This window comes from Mixophyes fleayi, chromosome 12 (assembly GCF_038048845.1).
Source record: "Mixophyes fleayi isolate aMixFle1 chromosome 12, aMixFle1.hap1, whole genome shotgun sequence".
Lineage (NCBI taxonomy): Eukaryota > Metazoa > Chordata > Amphibia > Anura > Limnodynastidae > Mixophyes > Mixophyes fleayi.
Window position 1 is genome coordinate 21,868,726 of NC_134413.1, and position 26,312 is coordinate 21,895,037.

Here is a 26,312-nt window from a genome sequence, read left to right on the forward strand (position 1 = left end):
CTCCCGAATTGTCAGGTTCTTCAGCAGGGGAACTCAGCGGGCCTGCTAGTTTTGAGTGGGGTTTATAGGAAAAACAACAACATTTCCAAAGAGCTAAATGGAAAACTTTTTTCTCAACAGCAACAATTGTGTTCCCTTGGCTTTAAGCAAATCGACCATTATAAAAATATTAATAGTGGTGGAAAATGCATTTAGGGGATGCTCATGATCTAACGGCATGTGTGATTATCACCAGAAACAACTAATAATGCCCCATAGCAACAAGCTGTTTTTCCTACGCGCCAACCATCCAGGTGCTGTTTGGCCAAATTAAATCTGGATGCCTGATGCTTGCTTCTACTCTCAAGGACAGCGTTTCTCATTTACAATCATGTAGAACTGGGCGCACTTACACCCTGAACGTTAGCAGGAAAGGACGCACTCATTAAGAATAGTATTTATACGGCGATGCTCAGTTGGACATTTCCTGCTCTACAACACAAACACATACACAGGGTTGACATCTGGGGTAAAGTAAATGTGCATTACCCTATTTCTACGCAATGTAATAATGTAATGTAGTGTTATGTACCCAGAGACTAGTGTATGGACAGTGTTATTAATAACCACGAAAGTCGCATTTTCCATGTAAAATATTAACTAGAAAACACAAGTGATATTCAATCAAATTATGTGAACTTAAATACAAACTTTTCCCTTAAAAAAATTCTTTGCTGCTGTATTGCACATGGCAACATTAAGTAATGCAAATAGATGGCTGCAACTTTATATAATGTAGCAGTCACACTAATGTATTAAGTACTATCAGTTGGAGAGGTCAATCCGCAATCATCCAATCAGAAGCTGCTAGTTAGCGGTGACGAGACGCATTGGTGCGTCTCCTTGCACCAGACTTCCAGCATCTGCATCGAAAATGCTTCTTGTCAAAACGGACCTGCACGGACAGCAAGCCCCTGCTAGGCGGGACGATTGCCCTAATCGCCCCCCCCCCTGGATCCGCCAGTGTTACACATATGCATTTCTGATGCGCATGTGCACTACAAAAATGCATATTTTATGCTAATAGAACAGACGTCTGTCCAACTCTTTATGATGACCATAGTGTTTTAGCATCTAATTAATATGTTGCCTATCCTTGGGTGGCTGCTCATACCATCACAACTCCCAAAATAAGAAAATATTACATTGGCTGATATTTAAGTCTGTTCTCCTCACAAAAAAGTAGACCCCAACCTTCCGTGATCCTGAAAAGTTGAAATCTCCATGCTGCCTTAGAATGCTGTAGCGGGTTCATTCCATGTGGCCAGACAGAATTATTCTAGGACAAGTGCTGCAACACAGCCAATATTAAGCAGCCGGTGACAGCAATCCCCTTACCGCCATCTAAAAATAAGTGTTGAAGCAGAATTCTCCAAAGGGCAACAAACACACTTACACCTGCTTTGATGGCAGTTACTTGTATATTTAATGAACATGAATGGCTTAATCACAGTAGTCCAAACAAAGTCAACAATTCAAAAATAATTAAATATTAGCATAGGATTCAGTCTTTAAATGCAGTTGTCTTCATAACTCATCAAAAAATTGGATCAAGGGGCCTGATTCATTAAGGAAAGTAAGTAAAAAAAATGAGTACGTTTTCTCCTCAACAAAACCATGTTACAATGCAAGGTTTGCACATTAGTTTATTATTTTGCACAGAAGTTAAATACTGGCTGTTTTTTCATCTAGCACACAAATACTTGATAGCTTTATTTTTACACTGAAATTTAATATTGATCTAGGACAGGACCTACCCCAAATATAAATCTGTGCCTACATTTTAAATTTACCTCCCCCTCCAATGCAACGTGGTTTTGACAAGGTGCAAAGTTACTCATTTTTCTGCTTTACTTTCCTTAATGAATCAGGACCAAAGTGTTTATTTGCAGAGCAACAAAACCTGAGATTGAATCCACAGGGTTCATATTAAACATTTTCATTTTGGGCAATTGCTCAATTATTCATGACTTAATTGGGACAGTGGCCAAAGACGTAGGTTTCAATATATATTATCCCTTGTACTACAGCAGGAGTGTTAATTCCCTGACAATAAGAAAGAGGATATCAGTATCACTATGTTCTAAATATATACCATAAGTAAATTCGCTCTGCCCTAAAAGCACCTTCTGTAGTAATCAATAGGTGTAACACACTGACGGACAACTTGCTGAAAACCTTGAATACTAAAGGTGTCCGAGGATGTCCTTTAAAACACCCTCTAATCATGACCTCACAGACCCATCCCCATATTTTAAGATACCTATACAAGTCATTTGCTTGAAGCTGTCAACAGCAGACTTGGAACGCTCCTGATGTATGAGAAGTCTGTGGTAATCTGACCTTTGTCATTATGAAATAGCTGCAACACTTGTGGTTTAGAATTACTCCAAGTACATTCTATACAGTAAGGAAAGGAGAACAGGAGCCTGGGAAGCGAATGGTCTGCCTAATCCTGACATTTAGTGAAGCACCAGAAACAGTTCAGACATTGTTAGCAAATGTGTCTGTGGAATAACATATTGTTACTATACAGCAGCACAGAGCTGCTTTTAAAGGAGACCTTTTGCTCCTACGGAGATCTATACTGGAGTCTAACATAAGAAAGTAAATCATCTGTCCAGTTGTTATGTGTTCTAACCAGGACGGATCTTTTGTAATCTCTTCTCTATCATCTTCCTCACTTACAGAGCAGCGATTATCCTTTGTTCATTACATGCATAAATGTGGGCTGAGACACCGGCTCTCAATATTGCACTAGTCTAAACTAGTAGTACTCCACTTGCATGTAGTTTTTTAGTAAGTTGTGTATTTTTATTTAATTTATCTAACAAACAAACCACAAACAACATAAACATGTCTAAAACAGGAACACAAAATTACAAGTTAAGGTTCTAAACTATGGAGATGAGATACAATGTAACTCAACAAGCGATAGTGCACCAAATATTACAGGGCAACAAATTAAGCGAGTTATTCTCAATAGTAAGCACAATGGACAGAAGAAGAAAAAAAAAATGGTAGATTAAAATAGAATATTAATACCTTAACGTTTCAAAGCAGCAAAACAACAGGGAATATTTAAAGTCCCTAAGGGGCCGGAAACCGATGGGAACAAATTATCACCAGCGAAACTGGAGCGGGAACAAAGCTACCATACTTTATTGATCTTCTGAAGTGTTCCCCTGGATTGCTATGTAAAAGCGTCCATGCTGGACTGTGCACTTGCATGTAGGTTTTTACATACTGCTGAATCATTATAACTAAATAATATTTATATAGCAACAGATTTTACAGGCAAGCAGTAGCTCTTATTCATAATGTTTTACACAAAAGTATATTAAAACGAGCAACCATCCAGGCAATAAGTTATTATGCAACATAGTGAATAAATTGTATAACGCTTAAAAGGACATTTAAAAGGACACACTTAAAAAACAAGTACGTACTTATGTGGACCCATCACAGAGGAATGTATAGGCTAGACATAGTTCTATACGGATGTTAGTGCGTTCTCTGTACAGCTCTGCGGAATTAGTGGGGTTATATAAATAAATACATGATGGTTATGAGGATGATATTCTCCTTCTGTAAAGATTATAGATAAACTCAGGTTACCGACCATCAACTCTCTACATTTCTCATATTTTCTACCCTTTACGGACCAGACGGGGGCCCTGATTTTGTTAAACCCTACCCCTGTGATTTCACCTAGATCACTTACATTAGGAGATAAATATATTGTGATTAAAATAATCCACATAACGGTACTGAAATAAAAAGGTAAAATTCTGGAAAATTAGGAAAAATCCTACAACAATACTTTTTATACAATTTAATATTTACATCAGGGAAATACAAAATGAACATACAAATATAAGGTTATAGATCTTTAACTGACAACCACAGAGCAGCCACCTGAAATTGTTGCCCCAGTTAACTCTACAGTACAGCAGAGTGTAGGAGTTCATTCCTGTTCTGTGCTGTACAAATGATGGGACCTTAACAGACTTTGGAACTTGTAAATTCATTAAACTGATTGATTAGATGTTGAAATGCTTTACTGCAAGATCTACAGTGCAGTTTGGCAATCACTGATTCTCACGCCAGTCTCATGGATTTTGCTAATAGTCTATAATATATCATGTAAAAAAAAAACCAACACAATAAACATGCGTTTAAAACAGTTTTAAATTTATAATGATCATGTTAGGACTGACCAGAATGGGAAGACTCTGGTGGGATCTGGTTAGCTTAACACATAGTGCAATATGTGGAACTAACATTCCCTGTTTTTAATATAGAAAAGTTGTTAGTACAGCATTAATTGCGTGTTTGGTGAGTGCAGAGCATCCATGTTTTTTGTTTATATAATGTGGGCAACCCCACACGACTGAAAACTCCATATATAGACATGGTCAGTGGCTTTAGCAGCACCTAGATCGGGGAACCGGATTCTATGGGTGATGCTGTGATGGGGCACGGCACGCCCCCCCCCCCTCCTGGTAAATGGGGGTCCCTTCCAAAATTTTACTATGGGGCCCACAAATGTCTAGTTACACCCCTGGCTTTCACTCTATTTACCAAGAAAATCACACAAATTATGTACTGTACTGGTGTAATGGATCATACATCAGTTTTATTGTATTCAACAAGCACAAGATAGCAAATACAGACAGAGAAATCTCCAGGCCGTAAATGTATCAAGCTGCGGGTTTTAAGTGGAGATGTTACCTAGAGCAACCAATCAGATTCTAGCTGTCATTTTGTAGAAAGTACTAAATAAATGATAACTAGAATGTGATTGGTTGCTATAGGCAACATCTCCACTTATTCAAAACAGCAGTTTGATAAATTAACCCCTAGGTCTTATGTGTGTCCCAGTTCTCTGTTTCACTGGTATCTTAAACATGGACTAATAAGTTATTCATATTTTATGTTACACAACACACACTTGCTGTGTCCATATTACTGTGCAAGTGAGAAAATAAAAGTATTACAATATTTTGTTCCATTTGTTCCATTTTGTTCTATGTTAGAGTTTCTGATCCCCATCAGGGTGGCTAATGAACTAAATAAACAAGCACTTTTGGCACCAATCTGCACACATGATAGACCCCAAGTCTGTAAACAGAGCTCTCTTGCGCTCCTTTCTCTTATATTATTTTCTAGCAATGTTCAGCTACGTACATAATATAATATAGCAGGAAGGACTGGTAGAGATTATCTTCCAATACAGCTGCAAACCATGTGTAGTCTTATGCAATGGCGCCCCCTGCTGGACACTAATCATTACATTTTCTCATACCCTCCTTAGTGTGCTAATATCCTGTGCACTGGGCAGCACTCCATATTACAGAAAGATTCAGAAAAGCAAATATACTGGTAGTATCATATCCTTTAGTACCTATAATCTTATAGTAAGATATATCATAGAATTATAGCTTCCATTTTTGAAGACGGGTAAACTGCAACTTAGATTGCTTAGTCTCCAATAATTCTGAGTACTGCTACATATGTGTTACCAGGATTACAGGCGTGAGGTTTCTATATATGTTTTACTGCATTCAGGTATAAGCATGGGCTAGCTGTTACAGGCTGAGCATGCTTATCACATGACCCATCCATGTACCAGTCTCTTATTCAAAATTATTTCTCCTTAATATCGGAAAGAAAACATATGAACACAGTTCATTGAATGGAAATACTATATCTTGTGTATACAAATGATTCATGGATATTGTAGGGCAGCATGGTGACTCAGTGGTTAGCACTTCTTCCTCATAGCACTGGTATCATGAGTTCGATTCCCGACCATGGCCTTATCTGTGTGGAGTTTGTACGTTTTCCACGTGTTTGCGTGGGTTTCCTCCGGGTGCTCCGGTTTCCTCCCACACTCCAAAAACATACTGGTAGGTTAATTGGCTGCTAACATTGACCCTAGTCTGTGTGTGTGTGTGTGTGTGTGTGTTAGGGAATTTAGACTGTAAGCCCCAATGGGGCAGGGACTGATGTGAGCTCTCTGTACAGCGCTGCGGAATTAGTGGTGCTATATAAATAGATGATGATGATGAAATTGGGGGCATATGTACTTGGATGGCTACACCTATTTCTCGGACAGAAAACAATAATCACACTACGGAATTAATAACGTGCATATGACTGATCTTTAGGTCTCCTTTTTGCACATACAAAATGATTAGTGTCTTATTTTACATACAAGTAATTTTGTATAGCTGTAAATTTATGTAGTCCCTATACAGGAACATGTATAAGATTTATGCAAGGAATACAACATCATATACATGGGTTTCTAGAAATATACACACTGTCTGATCCCTTTGTGGCAGCTCAATATATAGGTTGTAACAGTACGAAAACATACTTGGCTACAAGAATGTACAGGTGGTTCTAACCAACCATCTATGGCATACACCTCTGGGAAGATGGCACAAAGGACCAGGGCCCTGATTCATTAAGGATCTTAACTTGAGAAACTTCTTATTTCAGTCTCCTGGACAAAACCATGTTACAATGCAAGGGGTGCAAATTATTATTCTGTTTTGCACATAAGTTAAATACTGACTGTTTTTTCATGTAGCACTCAAATACTTGATAGCTTATTTGTACACGGAAATTTAAAGTTGATATTTGTGTGCTACATGAAAAAACAGTCAGTATTTAACTTATGTGCAAAACAGAATACTAATTTGCACCCCTTGCATTGTAACATGGTTTTGTCCAGGAGACTGAAATAAGAAGTTTCTCCAGTTAAGATCCTTAATGAATCAGGCCCCCATGTCCGGAGTCTTAAGCTTGATCCCCCCTGGTCATGTAAAAAAAAATTCTTATATTTTTAAGAAATTCATAGCAACATTAAAAAATAATCGCTGCATGATTCCAACTACAGTAATGTTCTAATAATCAAACATCTCCTGTGTTATTAGTGCCTTGTTTACCGTTATGGTAGTAGGTACTATAATTGTGGTGAGTTAGGCTGTAGCCAGTGGCGGATCCAGGGGGGGGGGCGATCGGGGCGATCGCCCCCCCTAGCAGGGGCTTGCTGCCGGCGGCTGCACACTATGTGCAGATCCGTTCAGCAGAGAGAGTTAGGGAGAGAGTCCTGCCCAACTGCTCTGATTGACACAATCAGAGCAGCCGGGCAGGACTCTCTCCCTAACTCTCTCTGCTGAACGGATCTGCACATAGTGTGCAGCCGTCAGCAGCCTTAGGTGTCAAAAAGGGGGCGGGGCTAAATCGCCCCCGGTACAATTAACTTCTGGATCCGCCCCTGGCTGTAGCCTGGGTCTATTGAGGTGCTGGCAATGCCCCTGCAGATGGAATGTGTTCTGTTCATTAATAAATAGCGGTAAATGTTGTACGGGGGTCTCACCGGAGTTTGGAAGCAGCAGAAGAGCTGGGTAAGGAACGGGTGGTTACATGCCAGGGACAGAATACGTTTCTCGGTCATGGTACACTCCACGTCGTCATCCTGAAGAATCACATCCTTCTTCAACACCTTCACTGCATACAGGTTGTCCGAGTCTCTGGATTTGGCAAGCATCACCTGAGGAATAGACCAATACAGCTCAGAGTGCATCAAGTTATAAATAATAACGTAATAATAAAGGAGAAATAATAAACATCTGGTCATTGTAATTGGGACTTGAAAATGATTTCACTAAAAAAGTTTTTAAATTATAAATATTGCTTTGTTTACCCTATTTATTTTTTGTTTCAAGTTTCCAGATCATAACAGGTGGATACGTTTATCAACGAAGAGCTGAAATAGAATTGAAATAGGCAGAATGGAAACTCTTGAAGGCAATCATCAGCGCGTGCCCTATGCCCAATTACCAAACAACCAGCAACTAAATCATCTACAGATCTATATATTCAGTCTAATAGACCAGATTTGGCCAAGCTAGAGTAGCTTAAAAAAGCCCAACACCGGCATATCCGACCGTGAACATCATACCTACTGGCATGCATTTAATGCAGTGTTTCTCAACTACAGTCCTCAGGACCCCCTAGCAGTACATGTTTTCCATATCTCCTTGTTGGAGCACAGGTGTATTCAATACTGACTGACACAGTGTAGCAGGTGGTATAATTATTTCATTGGTCACCTGGCAATCCTGCACTGTTAGTGGGTCCTGAGGACTGGAGGTGAGAAACACTGCTGTAATGTATTATTCTGCCATTTTAATGCTAGTACAAAGCAAATAAATGGGTCGGTGACTCAGTGGTTAGCACTTCTGCCTCATAGCACTGGGGTCATGAGTTTGATTCCCGACCATGGCCTTATCTGTGTGGAGTTTGTATGTTCTCCCCGTGTCTGAGTGGGTTTCCTCCGGATGCTCCAGTTTCCTCCCACATTCCATAAACATAATGGTAGGTCAGTTGGATGCTATCAAATTGACCCTAGTCTATTTCGGTCTCTGTGTGTATATTAGGGAATTTAGACTGTAAGCTCCAATGGGGCAGGGACTGATGTGAGTTCTCTGTACAGCGCTGCGGAATCAGTGGCGCTATATAAATAAATGATAATGATGATGGGTCTGAAAATAAAACCTATTATCACTGACACAATACACACTTGAGTTCAGGTGGGATGTGTTCGCATTGTATTTGAAAACGAAACAGGAAAACGAAAACGAAACAGGGAAGCCTACAATGACCTCCAAGAACCTTTAAATGAAATGCTCTTGGATGCAATTTTTCCTTTGTAAATGACCACACAAACTCTCATTTGGACATGGATAATTGAAAAACCATGAATTACATGAGAAAGAAATATTGTATTTTGTAATAATATATTGAAAAATCTTGGCGCAGCTTTTCTGGCCCCTCCCCTGACCCGCCCACCTCGCCCTAGGAGGTGACAGGGATCAGGCCTTGGGTCATACTTTCAGTTGCACTCCTGCACTTTAGAAGGATACATAACCATGGGCAGTATTACATAATCCGTGGTGCATTGATTTGTCTGCACAGCAGGTGAGCAGTTTGCCAAATTCTGCTACAATATTTACAGCCAACACCGGATAGATATTTATCAAACACAGGATAGATCCTGTATGGAGCCAGCTGCAATACCACAGTCCACCCACCACTTGTAACCTTAAAGATAATAAAACTCTCCTAAAATACTGCTCATTACAGCCTCATTTATGGCCACAACGAGTCATGAGAATACATTTAATCCATGTGGCAATTGTATGTGTGTTTGTTACATTACTAGGGACCCACGGAGGTGCAACCCCGATACCTTTAAAAGTATAGACTTGGAAGATCTTCAGTTCTGAGCGGATACAAAACTAAAAACCCTTTTGTGGAGTGGACATGGCTGTGTTGCTGCCTGCAAGACAAGGTTGCCCCTAAAAATGCACCCCTTCACCTCATTTCAATAATACTGCATTGCAAAACAAAAACTCGTTTTGGCACTTCTTCAGAAAATTAAGCACATTGTTGCATCTACTTTGTACTAGAGAGGCTCAGGATGGGTTCCCCGAGAACCAAACATACCTGAACTTAGCAGATCCGAGTACCGAGACTGTCGCGCGCCCTCGGATTTGAAAAGGAGGCAAAACGTCATCGTTACGTCGTCGGATCCCGGGAGTTTTGGAATCCTTTTTAAGATCCAACATAGGGAAGGAGGGCGGTCCCCCATTTTTCTTTTCTGTCACTGCTGTGTGCCAATGTGTCCTAGATGTGCTAGGAACTGCCATGTGTTTGTGTCATTGCTCTGTCGCTTACCATCCAGCCAGGTCGCTGCAGTATTTGTTTGAAAGTGTATGAAAATAATATTGTGACCTGTGAGGTGGTCAAAATTGACTGGAAATGACTTGAAACTAGTGTTATTGAAGTTAATAGTAATGTAGGAACAAACAAAAGAGCAAAATGATGTTATTTTAGCATATGTTAGGATTTGTTCTAAAAAATCCAAAACCAAAACCAAAACACACAAGGGCGGTTTTGCCAAAACCAAAACACGAAGCTAATCCAGATCCAAAACCAAAACCAGTTCAAGGGGGTCAGTGAGCATCTCTACTCTGTACACCTGCTCTTCATCCAACCCCTCTGTAAACCCGGGACCCTCTGCAAACACCACCAACTTGCCCTGTACGCCCATATATAGACGCGCCTGCTCTAATCGAGGTGTGCGGTGTACCGACGGGTCCAAAGGTGCTGATGTTTTCTAAATAAACTCTACTGTGTGCTGTCTACTCACTGGACAGAGAAACAGAACAGCTGCCACATCTATCAGGATGTATACTTGCAGGACATTAGCGGCTAAGTGAAACTTTTATTAGCTAATAATCTTGATTAACACAAGAAGCGATTAGACCGGGGCTATAAAGTGAATCTGTTGCCTATTGTTAAGTGCCTAATGCGAATATATGTGCATTAATTCAGGGCTACATTTCTCCTCCATTAAACAAACCTCAATGGTTCTTTCACAGACACAACCTGAAGAACATAAGGAAGCACATTACACTGACATAATAATCGAACATTTTTTTTTTTAATTACCATGCAATTAAAACTTGTCACAACGATTTCTGGCAAAGAGTAATTTGTTATTTACAGAACATAATCACTTGACCCACTTAGCTACTTCCTAATTAGAGAACAGGAACCACAACAAGATTAACAAAAGCTATTTATCTGCAAACATAAAACTTTCATCAGACTAATTACATCAAAAACAGAATTGCTAACACGGGTAAAAATATAAATTTATTTATCTAGCTATCTATCTACCTATTTGTAAAAGAGATATGTTTTTGTAGTCAGAACTCTGTTTACATATAATCACATTACTGCGAAAAGATTGCGTTGGCAAGATTAATAGATCAATGTTTATTTGGACAGGGTATATTGAAAAATCTGTATTAGGAGTGGGTTACAGGAAAAATTAATCAGTAATTAAGAAAATTACAAAGGCAACCCTTACACCAATGATTGTATAGTGCGTTCTTATAAATCAAAGAAAGAAACTAATGTCGCAGAAAATACAATACTGGTCACACCAAATATTGATCTGATTTAGATGTCTCTTCTGTTCATTCACTTTCATTTCTGTCCTGTGATATGAAACTGTCTTCCACAACCTAACCTTTGTAGCAGAGTTTGGCTGTTCCTCACCCAGTTTTAAGCGTCCTACACAACTGTTTCTGTTCCAGTTATTGACAAAAATAACGATCATTATCACCTGTTTGGTATGATTGGTTAACCATACACCTGACTATAATCCCTAACAAATCCCGGACATTGTGCAAGTGTACCTAGAAGAATTGATGCTGCTTTGAAGGCAAAGGGCAGTCGCACCAAATATTGATTTGATTTAGATTTTTTCTTCTGATCATTCCCTTTGCATTTTGTTAATTTCTAAAAAAAATAAACTTTTAACACTTCTATTTTTGGACGCATTCTCACTTTGCAGCATTTTTTCCACACCTGCCTAAAACGTTTGCACAGTATTGTATATGACAATGTTCATGGAACTGGACCATACCCAAGAGAACGCAGAAACATCCAATTCAACTTTGAGCGCAATGGACCCTTACTGCATCCTACGATTTCATGGATGGAAGAGGAAGGGTAAAGGGTGTATGCGCGTAGTCAGTGTACAGTAAGGGCGTGCCAAGCTCGAGCGTATGCAGCGACTGATGCAAGCTTCTGGCATCTCTAAGGTACGTGTTTTTCTGCCATAACACTTGCACCAGCTACAGGTCGGGTGTGAATCCCAACTACTATTGATCATGGCTGTATACATGCTAGAACTGGTGTCTGCAATCCACAGCACCTGTACAAATGCTTTTTCTGTACAGCAGACATTCGTAACGTCCTGATAAATGTATTTTATGGGGGGCAGGGATGAAAAAAACACCCCTTTGTTAAGGTTTTGTCATTAAAGACTACATTATTAACTGGTGACATTAATTGAATATTTCTTTCTTCTGTGCGTTCTTTTGTGACTTTATATTCCACAAATGTATCGCACGTATCCTTCAGTGTGTTGTCTGTTAGAGCAGAGCACGCCTAGACCCGTATTCCACAAGAGACGTATCCGATGGTTTCCGTATGTTTAAAAAAACAACACACAATTTATGTTCGTTCTTGCGTATTAGTGAATCAAGCTCTGTGTGTTTAATATAAATATATATATATATATATATATATATATATATATATATATATAATATATTATATTATGCAAAAGTGAGACAACGTTTGTAACTTTGGAACCAACCCTTCAAGTTAACAGTACCCAGATGTATCCCCCACAGTTTCCAGGCTGCAGACTGGCAGTATAGGACAATGTGTGCTGATCAGCAAGATAAGTTTGACTGCCAGAGACATTGGCTCTGTTCTCTCCCCGTTGCCTGTTCTGCCAGCGATACCTGATCTGTATCCAAGCTGTACATGGAAGAGATGTTGGTAAATAGTAATGAACAGAAGGGTTTGTCCAAAGGTGGAGCAAATTTTAATGTCTGCGAAAGTGAAGTAACAGTCTTTTTACTTCTCAGAATAATTCAGCCTTTGGAGTTAGTTTGTTTAGTTAACTAACTTTATCTATTCATTCATTGTACAAAATAAAAGGTCCACGTGTTATCACTGAGCATTCAGCGATCGCTTTCTCCTTGAAAGGTGAACGTTTTTATTATGTGTTTGCTGTAGATTGTTGTGTGATCTTGGCATAAACATAATTGCCCCTGGAGAGACTACAGAGCATGTTTACAGATTAAGTACTACGTTCCTAGGTGGCCAAAGTCAGTGTTAAGGTTATACCGGAAAATATCACATTAATCCAATTATATAGGATCCACAATAATAATAAATTCTGAAAAATGAAGTCTCTCTCTAGCGATGGGTGACCTCTGAATGTTTTTGTTGTTTGGTCACTTGACTACTTCTGCTAGTCATGTCTGATTGGGCTTTATACGTTAGTTGTTTATCTGGTTTTATACATGTTTTGTGTTTCATTTAGCCATTTGCATAATTTTTTTTTCTAGGATTCATTAGACCTGCGTTTGTACCCAGGGCCCTCTGAAACAACATTTTGGGCCCCCGGGCAAAGCAGTGCACCGGGGCCCCTATATATATATATAAAAAAATAAAAAAAGTGACTATATATATATGGGCCCTGCAGCCCAGGGGGGCCCGTCGGAGGCAGCACAAAAAAAAAAACCTGAAAAAAAGAAGAGGAAAATTGTTACCTTGCGGTCAGCTGGTGATCCGGCTCCCTCCCTGGTCTCCTCCTCCGTTTTGCGCTCCGCAATGGATGTCGGGCGGGCGTCATCACGCCCGACATGCACTGCGAGCGCCGCACAGAGGAGGAGACCAGGGAGGGGACCGGATCGCCAGCTGACCGCAAGGTAAGTATTTTCCTCTTCTTTTTTTCAGGTTTTTTTTTTTGTGCTGCCTCCGACGGGCCCCCCTGGGCTGCAGCGCCCCCGGGCACCTGCCCATTGTGCCCAATGGGAAAGACGGCCATGTTTGTACCTAGAACTCAAAAGATTTGTTGACAATTACCACATATATTTTCCCCTTGACCTTTATAGGTTCTGTTTGGACCACATCCTATTACCGCAACTGCGATGAATGCTGGGAACTATTTTAACATGTGGTGCAAATTATATCACATATATTAACCTGCAAATGCAGCACTAGTTAGCAGATATTTTATTGGCTGAAGGAAGTATTTATAAACCACAATTTACAATGATGGTTTTCACTGTGTGGTTTAAACACAGTTACTCACTGCTGCTTCCCCTGTGCTTCAGCAGCTGCTGTCGCTGTCTATGTGAATGATCATACACGCGGAGGAAAACAACTTTTACCCATTTCATGGATCGTGCCAGATAAAATGTGTTACACCAGTGATCGGCAGCATGTGGCCCTCCGAGTGTTCACTTGTGGCCCCAAGCTCCTTCCCTCTTCATGGTCAGGTTTACTGTTATAGCATATAACACTGCCTGCTTATATGTTATTACAGATAGGTGTCTCTTTCTTTGATTAAATGTACTGTATTCACTTATTATCATCATCATCATTTATTTATATAGCGCCACTGATTCCGCAGCGCTGTACAGAGAACTCATTCACATCAGTCCCTGCCCCATTGGAGCTTACAGTCTAAATTCCCTATCACACACACACACACAGACAGGTTAGGGTCAATTTGTTAGCAGCCAATTAACCTACAAGCATGTTTTTGGAGTGTGGGAGGAAACCGGAGCACCCGGAGGAAACAGCAAACTTCACACAGATAAGGCCATGGTCGTGAATCGAACTCATAGGTTCAGCTCTATAAAGACACAAAATCCACTTTGTACCATGCAAGGTATTGATTGTACTGAGAGTACCGACCTTTCCAAAACTGCCTTTACCCAGCACACGAATGAAGGTGAAATCTTCAATCCCAAATTTGTACAGCGAAGACGTGTTGGAGAGAGTGTCTTCCTCTGAGCCGTTTTCTGATGTGATGGGGCTCTTGTCTGATTGCTTTAAAAAAAAATACAATTTCAAGGGTTTTATTAAATGGAGTTTAGCAATATATGTCTACAGTAACCAAGCATGGTATAATATTCAGTCCTAGATGGGCTTTGTTATATATGTAGTTAGGGAGTGGCCTGATTTATTTATTCATGTTTAAGTAGAAAGAATAAGGCTTGTGTATATAAAATATAGTCTGGGGTGTAACACAACATAGACGATCCCCAGAGCATACTGGTCCAACTTCCAGAGGTCCCCCTGCTTTCTTCTAATTCCCCCAATGGGCACAACCTCCCAGGGCACAGGTTGGGGATTCAAAGATTTCTGGATCACCAAAAGAGTGCATCTAAATACTATAAAATATTATCCTTCAATGTACATTTATTCTGCTTGTTATACCAATAACAATTTAGTATGTATATACATATATGGGATCTATTTCCAGATATGCGTGTTGGAGCACCATGCTTACAATATACTAAAATTACATTTAAACATTACCCTAAACTACACCCACACGGTCCCTGGCATTCACACGTTAGCAGTGCTCCTCTCAGTGATTATAGGTAGAAGTGCTCTCAGAACTTCCTGGATGACTGTATTCTGGATAAGTGGCCATCATCATCATCATTTATTTATATAGCGCCACTGATTCCGCAGCGCTGTACAGAGAACTCATTCACATCAGTCCCTGCCCCATTGGAGCTTACAGTTTAATTTCCCTAACATGCACACAGACAGACACACAGACAAAGGTCAATTTTGATAGCAGCCAATTAACCTACCAGTATGTTTTTGGAGTGTGGGAGGAAACCGGAGCACCCAGAGGAAACCCACAGAAACACGGGGAGAACATACAAATTCCACACAGATAAGGTCATGCCCCTATATGTGTTACTATTTCCTGAACAAGAATGATGGCACTCTACCTAGTTCACAGTTACAAGCCCCAAAGACCAGCTCCTAGCTGAGGGTTGGTTGTGCTCATTGGGATTTCACATAGACAGTAATGGCATACTTTGTAAATGGAAAATAGTCAAATTCATAGATACTGGTGTTTCCATACTAATGTAGGTGTATACAATTATAGCACTGTACAGTATTCTATACAAATTAATCAGAAGCTCAAAACACCAGTTTAACAATGTGACACTTATCAGAGTAACTCATGCATTACAGGGAAATAACATTTAAATGGCTCCAACACCATAATTACATGACCCACTAACTAGGCATGGTGGGTAAGTAAATAAAGGATGCAGTGGTGGGCCTCAAAGCTGTGGGCTACAACAGCACGTGGACCTCAATAAAAATGTTAGAAATAGATAATAATAACCAATTGTTTCCATGATAACTTAAGACGTGAAGCATCTTAGATTCGCTTACACTGCATAAGGCAAGAAATACTGTCATTGACTGCCACCTTGTGGATGTATGGGGAAGTACACTACAACTGTCGTTTGAGATATCTTATATTCTAAAGCTTTCTTTCTCATCAAGGTAAGGAAAATTATATATATATATATATATATATATATATATATATATATATATAAACTATTTTTTGTGTGTTACTCTACCTGATGGTTAACAAGATTCTCAATTCATTATTTCCGTCATTAATTATAATTTTCTGTTTGTAGCCCCTCCTTTGTTACCAAGGCTTACCCGTGTGACGGCAATATTCCCAGGCTGCAGCCCCATCCCCGCCAAAGCATTCGCTAACTCCACTGAATTCACTCCGCAGTTATTCGCCACGTTTGCCTCACAGCGCTTGTGTACATTCATTTTGCATACTATAAAGAGAAACACAACAACATTAAATATGCATTCAACTTGGTCTCAAATACTGTGGGCTGCTGGATTTTAATGCAATATCTGTTCAAGGTACTGGAAAGATGTTAGACATATACTGATGTAAGCATATAATTACAGCGATGCAAACAGCAAATCAGAGCGTCATAGGGGGAGAAAGCCACCGCGGAAAGGCAGCGATAGCCACCGTGGAACGGCAGCGATAGCCACCGCAGAATGGCAGCGATAGCCACCGCAGAATGGCAGCGATAGCCACCGCAGAATGGCAGTGATAGCCACCGCAGAATGGCAGTGATAGCCACCGCAGAATGGCAGTGATAGCCACCGCAGAATGGCAGTGATAGCCACCATGGAACGGCAGTGATAGCCACCATGGAACGGCAGCGATAGCCACCGCAGAATGGCAGCGATAGCCAACGCAGAATGGCAGTGATAGCCACCATGGAACGGCAGTGATAGCCACCATGGAACGGCAGCGATAGCCACCGCAGAATGGCAGTGATAGCCAACGCAGAATGGCAGTGATAGCCACCGCAGAATGGCAGCGATAGCCAACGCAGAATGGCAGTGAAAGCGATAAGTTCAGTCTGAACAGCACTAGTAGGATAATGATAGTAAGGCATCATCATGACTGTATTTATTATGTGTCACTTTTGTGAGTTTGAATATTAATATTTCATTGGTTGAAGTGTCCCTAGAAATGAGCTTTTACTGCAAATTTAGAACTGGAAAATAATAGGACGAGACAGGGTCTTTGACACCTCAGAGGTGCCAAAAAGTCCTAAAGTGGGGAAAAAATGTCTCACACAAGGCCCCAGTAAATGCACCATCACCACCCAATTTGATTTAAATAATCTCGTCTTGCAGACACGAGATTCTATCCAACTCCTCCCATTCTATCCATCTCCACCCACCAGTCAGTGCTACCTTCTGCAAACCCATGACCTCCCTATAACAGTGGGTGTAACTGCAGAGAAGTAGCTGGTGGTGTTACAAAAAAAAGCATCTGTGCTGCGGTTTTGCACTTTTGCAGTTCTTAAAAGGACGCTTAGTAACGCTGCATTCCCCTCACTCTCTCCTCCCATATTCCTCACCCTTCTGAACAAGAACAATGGTGGAGCATGGAATAGGCTGTTTGTTGTCTTTGACAGACACCTTCATCGATTGGATACAAATTTTATATAAATATTTTTCTTGGTATCTCCTTTAGATAAATCACTTGAGAAAGCCTAAAACATAGGTTTAGTAAGTCTTTAAGTTGATCCTTTCCCCCTGAGCAGGATGTTTTAACTGCAGGGCAGAGCTGAGCTCTGCACCCATACGGGACTGATGGCCCCACATTAGTCCCCGCTCCTTGTCGAGCAGAACACACATGTAGCGGAACTTGTTATGTAATTAACTGGAGTGCACAAATGTTACTTAAGCTTTCAGTAACAGATGTTACTTGGTAGGTAGAGTAGGTGGTTTGGTGGTTGTGGTAGTGGTATATTTAATAGCTGCGGGTTTGAAAAAGTGGAGATGTTGCCTATAGCAACCAATCAGATTCTAGTTATCATTTATTTAGTACATTCTACAGAATGACAGTCAGAATTCGATTGGTTGCTATAGGCAACTTCTCCACTTTTTCAAACCCGCAGTTTAGTAAGTATACCCCATGGAGTTATTCTGATCGCCATTCTTCCGTCAGGCTACTTTACAAGCCTAGGAAGGAATTTTCCTCCTGTCAGAATAAAGTCACTGAGGCTTCTGGGAGTTTGGCTTTGCCACTTTCTGGATCAACACATCTAGGGGGTAAATTTATCAAACCAATCAGATTTTAGTTATCATTTGTTTAGTACAGTCCACAAAATGACAGCTAGAATCTGATTGGTTGCTATAGGCAACATCTCCACTTTTTCAAACCCGCAGCTTAGTAAATATACCCCTTGAAATGAAACACTTAGGTAATTAGCTATATGCAGATTTCCTACCCTACCTCCAAGTAACGTCTCTTTTTTTAAACCTGGGACTCTTGAGCGCTGCCGTAATCACATGTGCAGAACGGATTTTCTCTACCCTCTATGTGATAGCGCTCAAAGCGATGTAATGTAAATGCCGCTCTGCGCTGAGAGCGGAACGCTCTGCAGTAAATCATTCTGCTTAGAGCTTAAAGCTCCAGTTCCTTGTTCTCTGGGTTTTTATTTGTGGTCACCAATTTTGTGTAAAATTTTCATCGACTTTGCCTCCCATCAGTTTGATTATAAACAACGTCCATTTCCAAACAGATTACACCAGATAGTAACCAGTGATAATGGGGCTTATAGTGTAGCTGTGAGAAAAACGTAAACTCTACCACACTACAGTAATATAGTAGTAGTAATACTGGAAGGGGCAATAATAGGAGGGGGAACGGTGACGGAAGACAAATGATGGTGTTAGAAGATACAAGGTGGTTAAGCTGGTTAATGATGAGAGAGGCATAAGTATGAGAGAAAAGGAAAAGTTTGGTGTGGAAGGAGAGGGTTAGTATCAGCTTAGAACGGCCCGAATCCTTAATTAGGTCCCGACAGTGACCAGGACCTGTCAGGGATTGTCTTGAAACCACAATTTTATATCAACCTTGAGAATTTCACAAGCACTTTGTAATAAACCGTTACAGGTTTCTACATTATTTTTTTTAACAACTATTAACCAGGTCTTACTTTTACACTGTAGTCCTTGCTTCAACAGCCCCCATAATAGAGATCCACAGTGGTCGCAAAACGTCAGCACTTTGTAATTGTGATCACGGAACTTGTGAGGCAAATTGATGCCAAACCGCTGTTCAAAGATCTAACAACAGAACACATTGTTATATAAACGAAACGTCACAAAATAAAAAATAAATTACCCAATAATTTTAAAAATCCAATGTTATTACGGAGTCACAGAGCCTGTTTTCAATTGCGTTGTATTTGTAATCTCATCCACTGGATAGTTGGATTCAAGATTAATGCGGAAATAATGTCAATTTCTAAACAATTGTTCCAATATTATTCTTATTGATTCAGCAATTTTCATATCTTTTAAACTCCCAACACATGGACTCTTGAGGATGGTATGGGGCCTATTTAACAAATAGAGAAAATACCTAATTCTGGCAAAAAGGGAGTTTTCACCGAATTTAGGGCTTCTCCTATGTTAACAAGGCAGTTATAGGCTTCACCTCCAACGAAGCTTCCACCGTACATGTTTGGGTGAAAGAAGATTTGTGATGAGCAGCAACAGGAAATCTTCCATGTCACCGAGTCTTGATAAATAGACCCTTAAATCTCATATGACATTACACAACCATTTTAATGTGTTCTATAGCAAGTGACTAAGATTAATAAAAAAAAAATTAAACTATATGTCTGAACTAATTTTGATTACGACTCTCGATTGATGCATTTCCAAGAAACGGATGCGTTTAGAAGCAGCCATACCGTAAGACGAGCTTACATAAACATGAAACCTTATTTCTGCACAAAAGAACATTTGCGCTGCGGTTTTACGCTTTTGCCATTTGTAAACGGTCCTTTTATTGTTCACGTTTAATAACAGGAACACTGCCCATCATCTCTGGTGTTTTGTCCTACTATAATATTTTGGAAGGAAAAGTGCAGTTTGAGAAAAATAAATAAAAAAGTGACCGTAAATTTAGATAGAACGCTAGCTGGTTAACAAGGCAGCAATACAACTCTAAAAAGCCGAAGTTGTAATCTGCCGTCCCCCAGGAATAGCATTGCCCAGAGCTGTAGGTACAGTGTCTAACTATATATACTAGGGGATTTTGGCGTTAGAAATAGCTTTAAGATTTAGAGACAGGATGTGGTTTCGGAGAACAAGATGCTGAGACCAGAACAGTTTGAAGAGTAAAAAAACCCCATAACACGTCACCTTTTTTTCCACTTTAGCCGCGTTGTGCGTGCAGGTGCAGGCTGTGACGATCAGCTGGTGGCATCGTTTGTGGACTACGCACGTGCAAACTGAGTTGAGAGAAGAGAAACCATTTAAGCAGTTAAAATCAGGCATCTGTGCGTTTAAGTGGATTACTCACCATGGATAAATATTCCCTAACTCAATAGTACACTAAGAACTGTATTTATTACAATTTGCCATTAGTTCACGAAAGAGTGTTTACTTTAGTAGAGATATTACATTGTGTCATGTCAAGAATTCTTAGTAAGTGTGTGTAGGCTGCATTCTCATGAGCGATGGTCCAAAGTGTGGGTCATCTCTGAACGCGGGAATATGTGGAGAGACGGAAGAGAAGCAGTTTTTTTTTATGGTGAAATCATGCGCTGCTTTTATGGATGCGCGCATTGATTAGAATAAGAACATGGCCCTAAATGCAGACGTAAAGTTTTCTAACGCAGGTGATGACCAGACACGGGTAGATTGGGACATTGCCTATAAAATGTGGGATAGGGACCAAAAAGTACATTATGGGCACTAATAGAATCATTTTATTAAGTCTTGAGGGTGGAGATACGATAATGATCATGGTGCAGCAAATAATCATCAACATTTATCTATGTAGCGCCAGCAAATTCCGTAGCGCTTTAAAAATTGGGAACAAACACAGTTATGAAACAATACTAGGTAATATGGAAATCCTATTAAAATGCACAGCTTACCAAAAGTAACTAAAGACCGAAAATTAAAATAAAGGCAGTGAAAATATTTAAGGGGTGGTTCAACTGTGCAATACTTTGAGAGGACGCTTATATTGTTCCAGGGCAAATTCTCAGAATAAACATTTGCAAAATGTTGTGCAAAGCTTCTGTGCGAATAAACCATCAAAAAGTAAAAAATGAAAACATGCCCCAATGTATGTACTTAGCAGAAAGATAGGCATAAAATGTGCTGCTACCCGAAATAGTCAAGCACTGAACGCAACCCCTTGTTTGTGAGGATTAGCTACAATATAATAACGCTGAGAATCAAGAAGGATGTTGTTATAGAACTATTAGATAATGTATTTTATTAAGAAAAACTGCAAAGGGTCATTTCACTTGGGTTAACTTAGAAATGGAAGCGTTTTCACAGGAAATGATCCATTGTTACTGTAGCTTTAGAACTGAAATGCAATTACAGGCTACACTAGTTGGATAATAACATGACACCAATGTAGTTTCCGCTGGACAAAAAAAAAAAGAAAAAGATGATTAAATTATGTCTTAAACGCTGTATTATATGGTTGGGGGTGATAGGAGATGTAGCTTAACAATAGCTCATACAGTTTCCATGATGCATTGTCAGAAAACCACATCCATTCAGTGGAAACTTCTTGAGAGTCAATCACTGCCCTAAAACTTTAGAGTGTTATTTAACTTTACATCATGAACATATTGATAGCTCTGCATATTTACTAACCTGGGGGTTTGAAAAAGTGGAGATGCTGCCTATACCAACCAATCAGGTTCTAGTTATCATTTATTTAGTACATTCTACAAAATGACAGCTAGAATCTGATTGGTTGCTATAGGCAACATCTCCACTTTTTCAAACCCGCAGTTTAGTAAATATACTCCCTGGAGTTATGAAGCAGGGCTAATCCTTATCTGTATTATTGGGAAATTTGCACAGTAACAATGTAGGTGGAATTGTTCTATGTAGTTATCTCATACACAGCAGAGAAGAGAAAATTATTTCACGGTGTCAGAGTAGCTTTTGATTGGACAAGGAGCTGGGCACATCACATGATCATGTATTTTTACTAGGAGTGTAGGGTAGCTGGTAAAAAAAACAAAAAAACAAGTATCACAGGAAGAAGAGTAAAAGTGAAAACAAATAAAATAAACATAAAATGATTTATATGTTGTCCTAGACATATTTCTAGTTTGCCTATATGAGAAATACAATCCTGAATACATTTTGACACAACTAGGCTTCAACAACAACAAAAAATGGTTGAAACCTTAATTGAAAAACCAATATAATGTTGGTAGAACTCTTCTCGCTGAATAAAGCTTAACTGCTTCTGTGTCTGAGAGATGAACGTTTCAAAAGTTATTACTTATTAAACAAAGCAAGTTTGCTTCTGTTGTCCAAGTTAATAGAAAACCACCAAACATTGGCTGCACAACAATTTACAATTATCTTCCTTTAACCAATAACTGAGCAGACGGGCCGTGGTCCATGTCTCCCCTGCATCTCAACAGCATTAGTCATAAATAGCGCAAGTAATCTACAGCCTGTCCTCTTTGTTGGCGGTAATCTACGGTGACTTACCGCTGACCGTCACCCTCTTTGTGGAAGCACAGCCTGCACAATGGGTTACGCAGAACTTATAACACACGTTGTGTGCTTAGTGACCATGTGCCTGGGAGCCTAATCAGTTTACACTGCCCCTGGAGACTGTCACGGACAGCCTGGTTCCAGGGTGACAAGCAAGCTGCTTCTGACAGGATGTTTATAAATTTACTGTCAGGCTTCAATGACGTCTGACAGTATGTTTATAAACGACCAGTGCTCAGCAGTTGAGTAAACTACCTGGTCATTTATTCTGCTGCATTTGCACACCGTATCTATTTACCTGGCAACAGTTGTCTGCACACATCTCAAAAGGAGACTGCAAATTAGGCTATTCCTTTTTAATGAAGTTACAGTTAGTTTATAATACCCGAGTAATATTTCTTTGTAGTTATAGACACCTAAAATGACATTGTTATAGACAGAGAGGACTCATATTTTATAAATGCCGACTTGAGGAAGAATGTTTGTGCTAATAATGAAAATAAATTTAAATAAACTATGAAATTAATACGTATTGGCCTTACATCGTTTTAACGTCTGTAAATGAAAACTGTGTACAAAATGTATTGGGAACAATTCAGGAAGAATCGCACACTTCCTTACATAGTCCTTGAAGAGTTTTCTATAACATTATCAGTACATTTATTAGCCATGAGCAGGACCTGGGAACATCACTATCACGAAATTGGCATCCAGATACATTCAGGAACTGGTATATTTTGCATACAGACAGGAAACATCGCTACAGATATTAATGTTGCCTCTAAGTTCTGGAATTTAGAAGTTAAAGTGTAAAATGCACAATCTAATGAGGGTTTTAATCTGAGGAGCTGCATTTAGAATCTGCTACGCTGCAGAATTTATCTGCTGTTAACATTGTTGTTTTAGAGCTTCGAGCTTCCAGGGGACAACAAGGATCATTCCCTAGAGCATTCAGAGCTGTATATAGAAATGTTAGCGCCTGGGGCAAGAAGGAGATAGGACGCCCCCCCCCCCCCCCCCCCAAGCCCTCAACTGTAACCAAAATAATTCATGTAAAATATCCATTCCCTGGGCTCCCCTTGATACCTGCGCCCTGGGCGGCTGCCCCTCTCGCATAGGCCTAGTTTCAGCCCTCATCTGGCCAATAAACTCCTGCCACTACCCCTTATAGAGAAAGGACTAACCCAGAGCATGCGCCATCTTACTGCACCCAACAGAGAGTAAGTATAGCCACACCCCCTATGGTAGCCATGACCCTGCTGGTGGGATGGGAGTGGCATTGCACCGGATAGCGCATTTGTAAAGGCCAGTCCTGATGCCCATATTTTACATTATGGCAATTTCCATTAAACTGGAAAAATTCACATGGTGTAAAAAACACTTGCACTTTAATGAGGATTGGTAAATGTAATGTCTAGTCTGAGTCAGTGTATTAAAAAGAACAAAATACCTTCTTCCTGTCTTCTGCACATATTTAGTCACTAGTAGTGTGTATTTATATGGTCAAGTAAGTCCATGGTGACGATAAATCTTCTTATAATATTATACTTAGAAGTGGAAATTGTGTAGTGGCGGTATGGTATATACACCATATACACCCCCACTTCCACCACTGATCCTTTACTTCTAAAGCGCTGACATGTTATGCAGATATTATACTGACCTGTAAAGAGAACATGTTATACATAGACAACACATGGCATTTCAGGTGTAAAATCACATTTGTTTTCAGAACCAACCCTATTTCTGTTGTGTCCAAACTTTAAAAAACAAATGTGCCCTGAACTTTGACAGAGTGGTCATTAAAACGTCAACAGCAACACTTTCCCAACCCTTAAAAATATAATTAGACTTTCTTGCCTGTCATAGGTGTGACTGGCCCTGCCCTAGAAACACAGAGGGACATTCATGTAAAGACTGATGAGAATTAATTTCTGGACCCCAGGAGGACTTCCATAAGATCTCCCTCTGCACTATGCTTGCAACCAGTGGGACAGCTTCAAATCAGTGTCGAATTGTAGATGTTTATAATGGTAGTAACAATGATAGCCAAAATCTTGGCACTACGAAAAAACAAACACTCACAGCTGTCCAATAAATTCTGTTATCTCACCGAGACAGGATTTAACATGACACAAGCTACAACTATGTGCATGGCCTGTATGACATAGAAGTGTTAACTTAAAAATAACTATGCACATAATAATGTTTTGTCATCTACCTATGCCTGTTAAATACTACGTCACACCACGTTAAGCAGTGAAGTTACATTACCTTGACACTGGTATCCTTGCTTGCCAAACACTCCCCTGTTTAAAAAAAATATATATGAAAGGTTGTAAAGTTATAAACATACAAAACACATAAAAGCAATACTTTACTATTGCATAATATTCACATGTGTATATAATATGGATACTAGCAGACACTTTGTAAAGATCAACATTTACCAGGATAGCTTGCAGGATTTAAGGCAAGCTTTGGATGACTTCTGTCTGATGAATGGAAATATGAATGCGTTACGATCAGGGCTCCACAAAATGATAATAAGAAATCTGCCAAGTCGCTAGACGTCCTGAATGCCATAGCACAATAGTATTGTGTGCTGGACTCTGTGGAGTATTAGAGTGAGTGTGGGGGGCTCCTGGTTAAGCTTTCCTCAGAGTCTATAATAAAACATACAGTCCTGCCAACATATATGGATACAGGAAGTTTACAGCGTTATTGGGTAAACCAGGGTTCTGTCACAATACATGGGAAAGTTTCATATAAATCAGCTGTTCGGCCTTTGAAGATTACACATGTGGTGCTTTGTGGTAAATGTGGTAGGAAGTCACAAAGATAAGGAGCCTGAGGGTTGATTATTAAAGGTGTGCTCTACAACTTATATGGGGACATAGTGCATCAAAATGCAAAGTGAACGATCAGCAGAGAAATCTAAATCAACTCAATATTTGGTGTGACCATCCTTTGCCTTCAAACCAGCATCTATTCTTCTATGTACACTTGCACACACTTTTTGAAGGAACTAAGCAGGAAGGTTGTTTCAAACATCTTGAAGAACTAACCACAGATCTTCTGTGGATATAGGTTTGCTCAAATTCTTCTGTCTCTTCATGTAATCCTGGACAGACTCGATGATGTTGAGATCAGTGGGTATATTTACTGAACTGCAGGTTTGAAAAAGTGGAGATGTTGCCTATAGCAACCAATCAGATTCTAGCTGTCATTCTATAGAATGTACTAAATAAATGATAACTACAATCTGATTGGTTGCTATAGGCAACATCTCCACTTTTTCAAACCCGCAGTTTAGTAAATCTAGCCCTAAATCCTTGACCAATGTAATTTGTCACAGATCTGTCGTTTGGTGTGCAGACTGACGGCAAGAGGCAGTGTACCATGTTGGCCAATGACTACACACTCTGGTCTACACAGTTTTTTAGCTGTTCAGACTAATGAAAACTCTGCATGGCCCATTGTGGCCTAAATTGGTCATTTAAAAAAAATTCAAAAATAAAAAGGACCAGACCAAGGAGTGATCATTTTTATTACATAGCCGGTTCCTGAGTCTTTTGGGCATTGTGTACATCTTCTTGGGTCAACTGACCCCCAGCCCCATCTTACATATTACTTGCCCTAAGCATAAATCCTCAGACTATATTCGGGACACTATTATTGAGAGGAACTGAGAGAGGATGTCATAATCTGCATAA

General features: G+C 39.8%; 1 protein-coding gene across 1 annotated transcript in view; it reads right to left on the minus strand.

Moving 5' to 3' along the window:
- PRKCH (protein kinase C eta) overlaps window positions 1-26,312 on the minus strand; it is a 143,835-nt gene that overhangs the window by 56,487 nt on the left and 61,036 nt on the right. Inside the window, exons 4-9 of the mRNA XM_075192725.1 lie at window positions 24,871-24,905; window positions 20,254-20,342; window positions 19,038-19,167; window positions 16,210-16,337; window positions 14,416-14,550; window positions 7,433-7,606 (exon numbers count right to left, since the gene is read on the minus strand). Of these exons, the coding sequence (XP_075048826.1) occupies window positions 7,433-7,606; window positions 14,416-14,550; window positions 16,210-16,337; window positions 19,038-19,167; window positions 20,254-20,342; window positions 24,871-24,905 (691 nt within the window). The remainder of the gene's footprint in view (window positions 1-7,432; window positions 7,607-14,415; window positions 14,551-16,209; window positions 16,338-19,037; window positions 19,168-20,253; window positions 20,343-24,870; window positions 24,906-26,312) is intronic.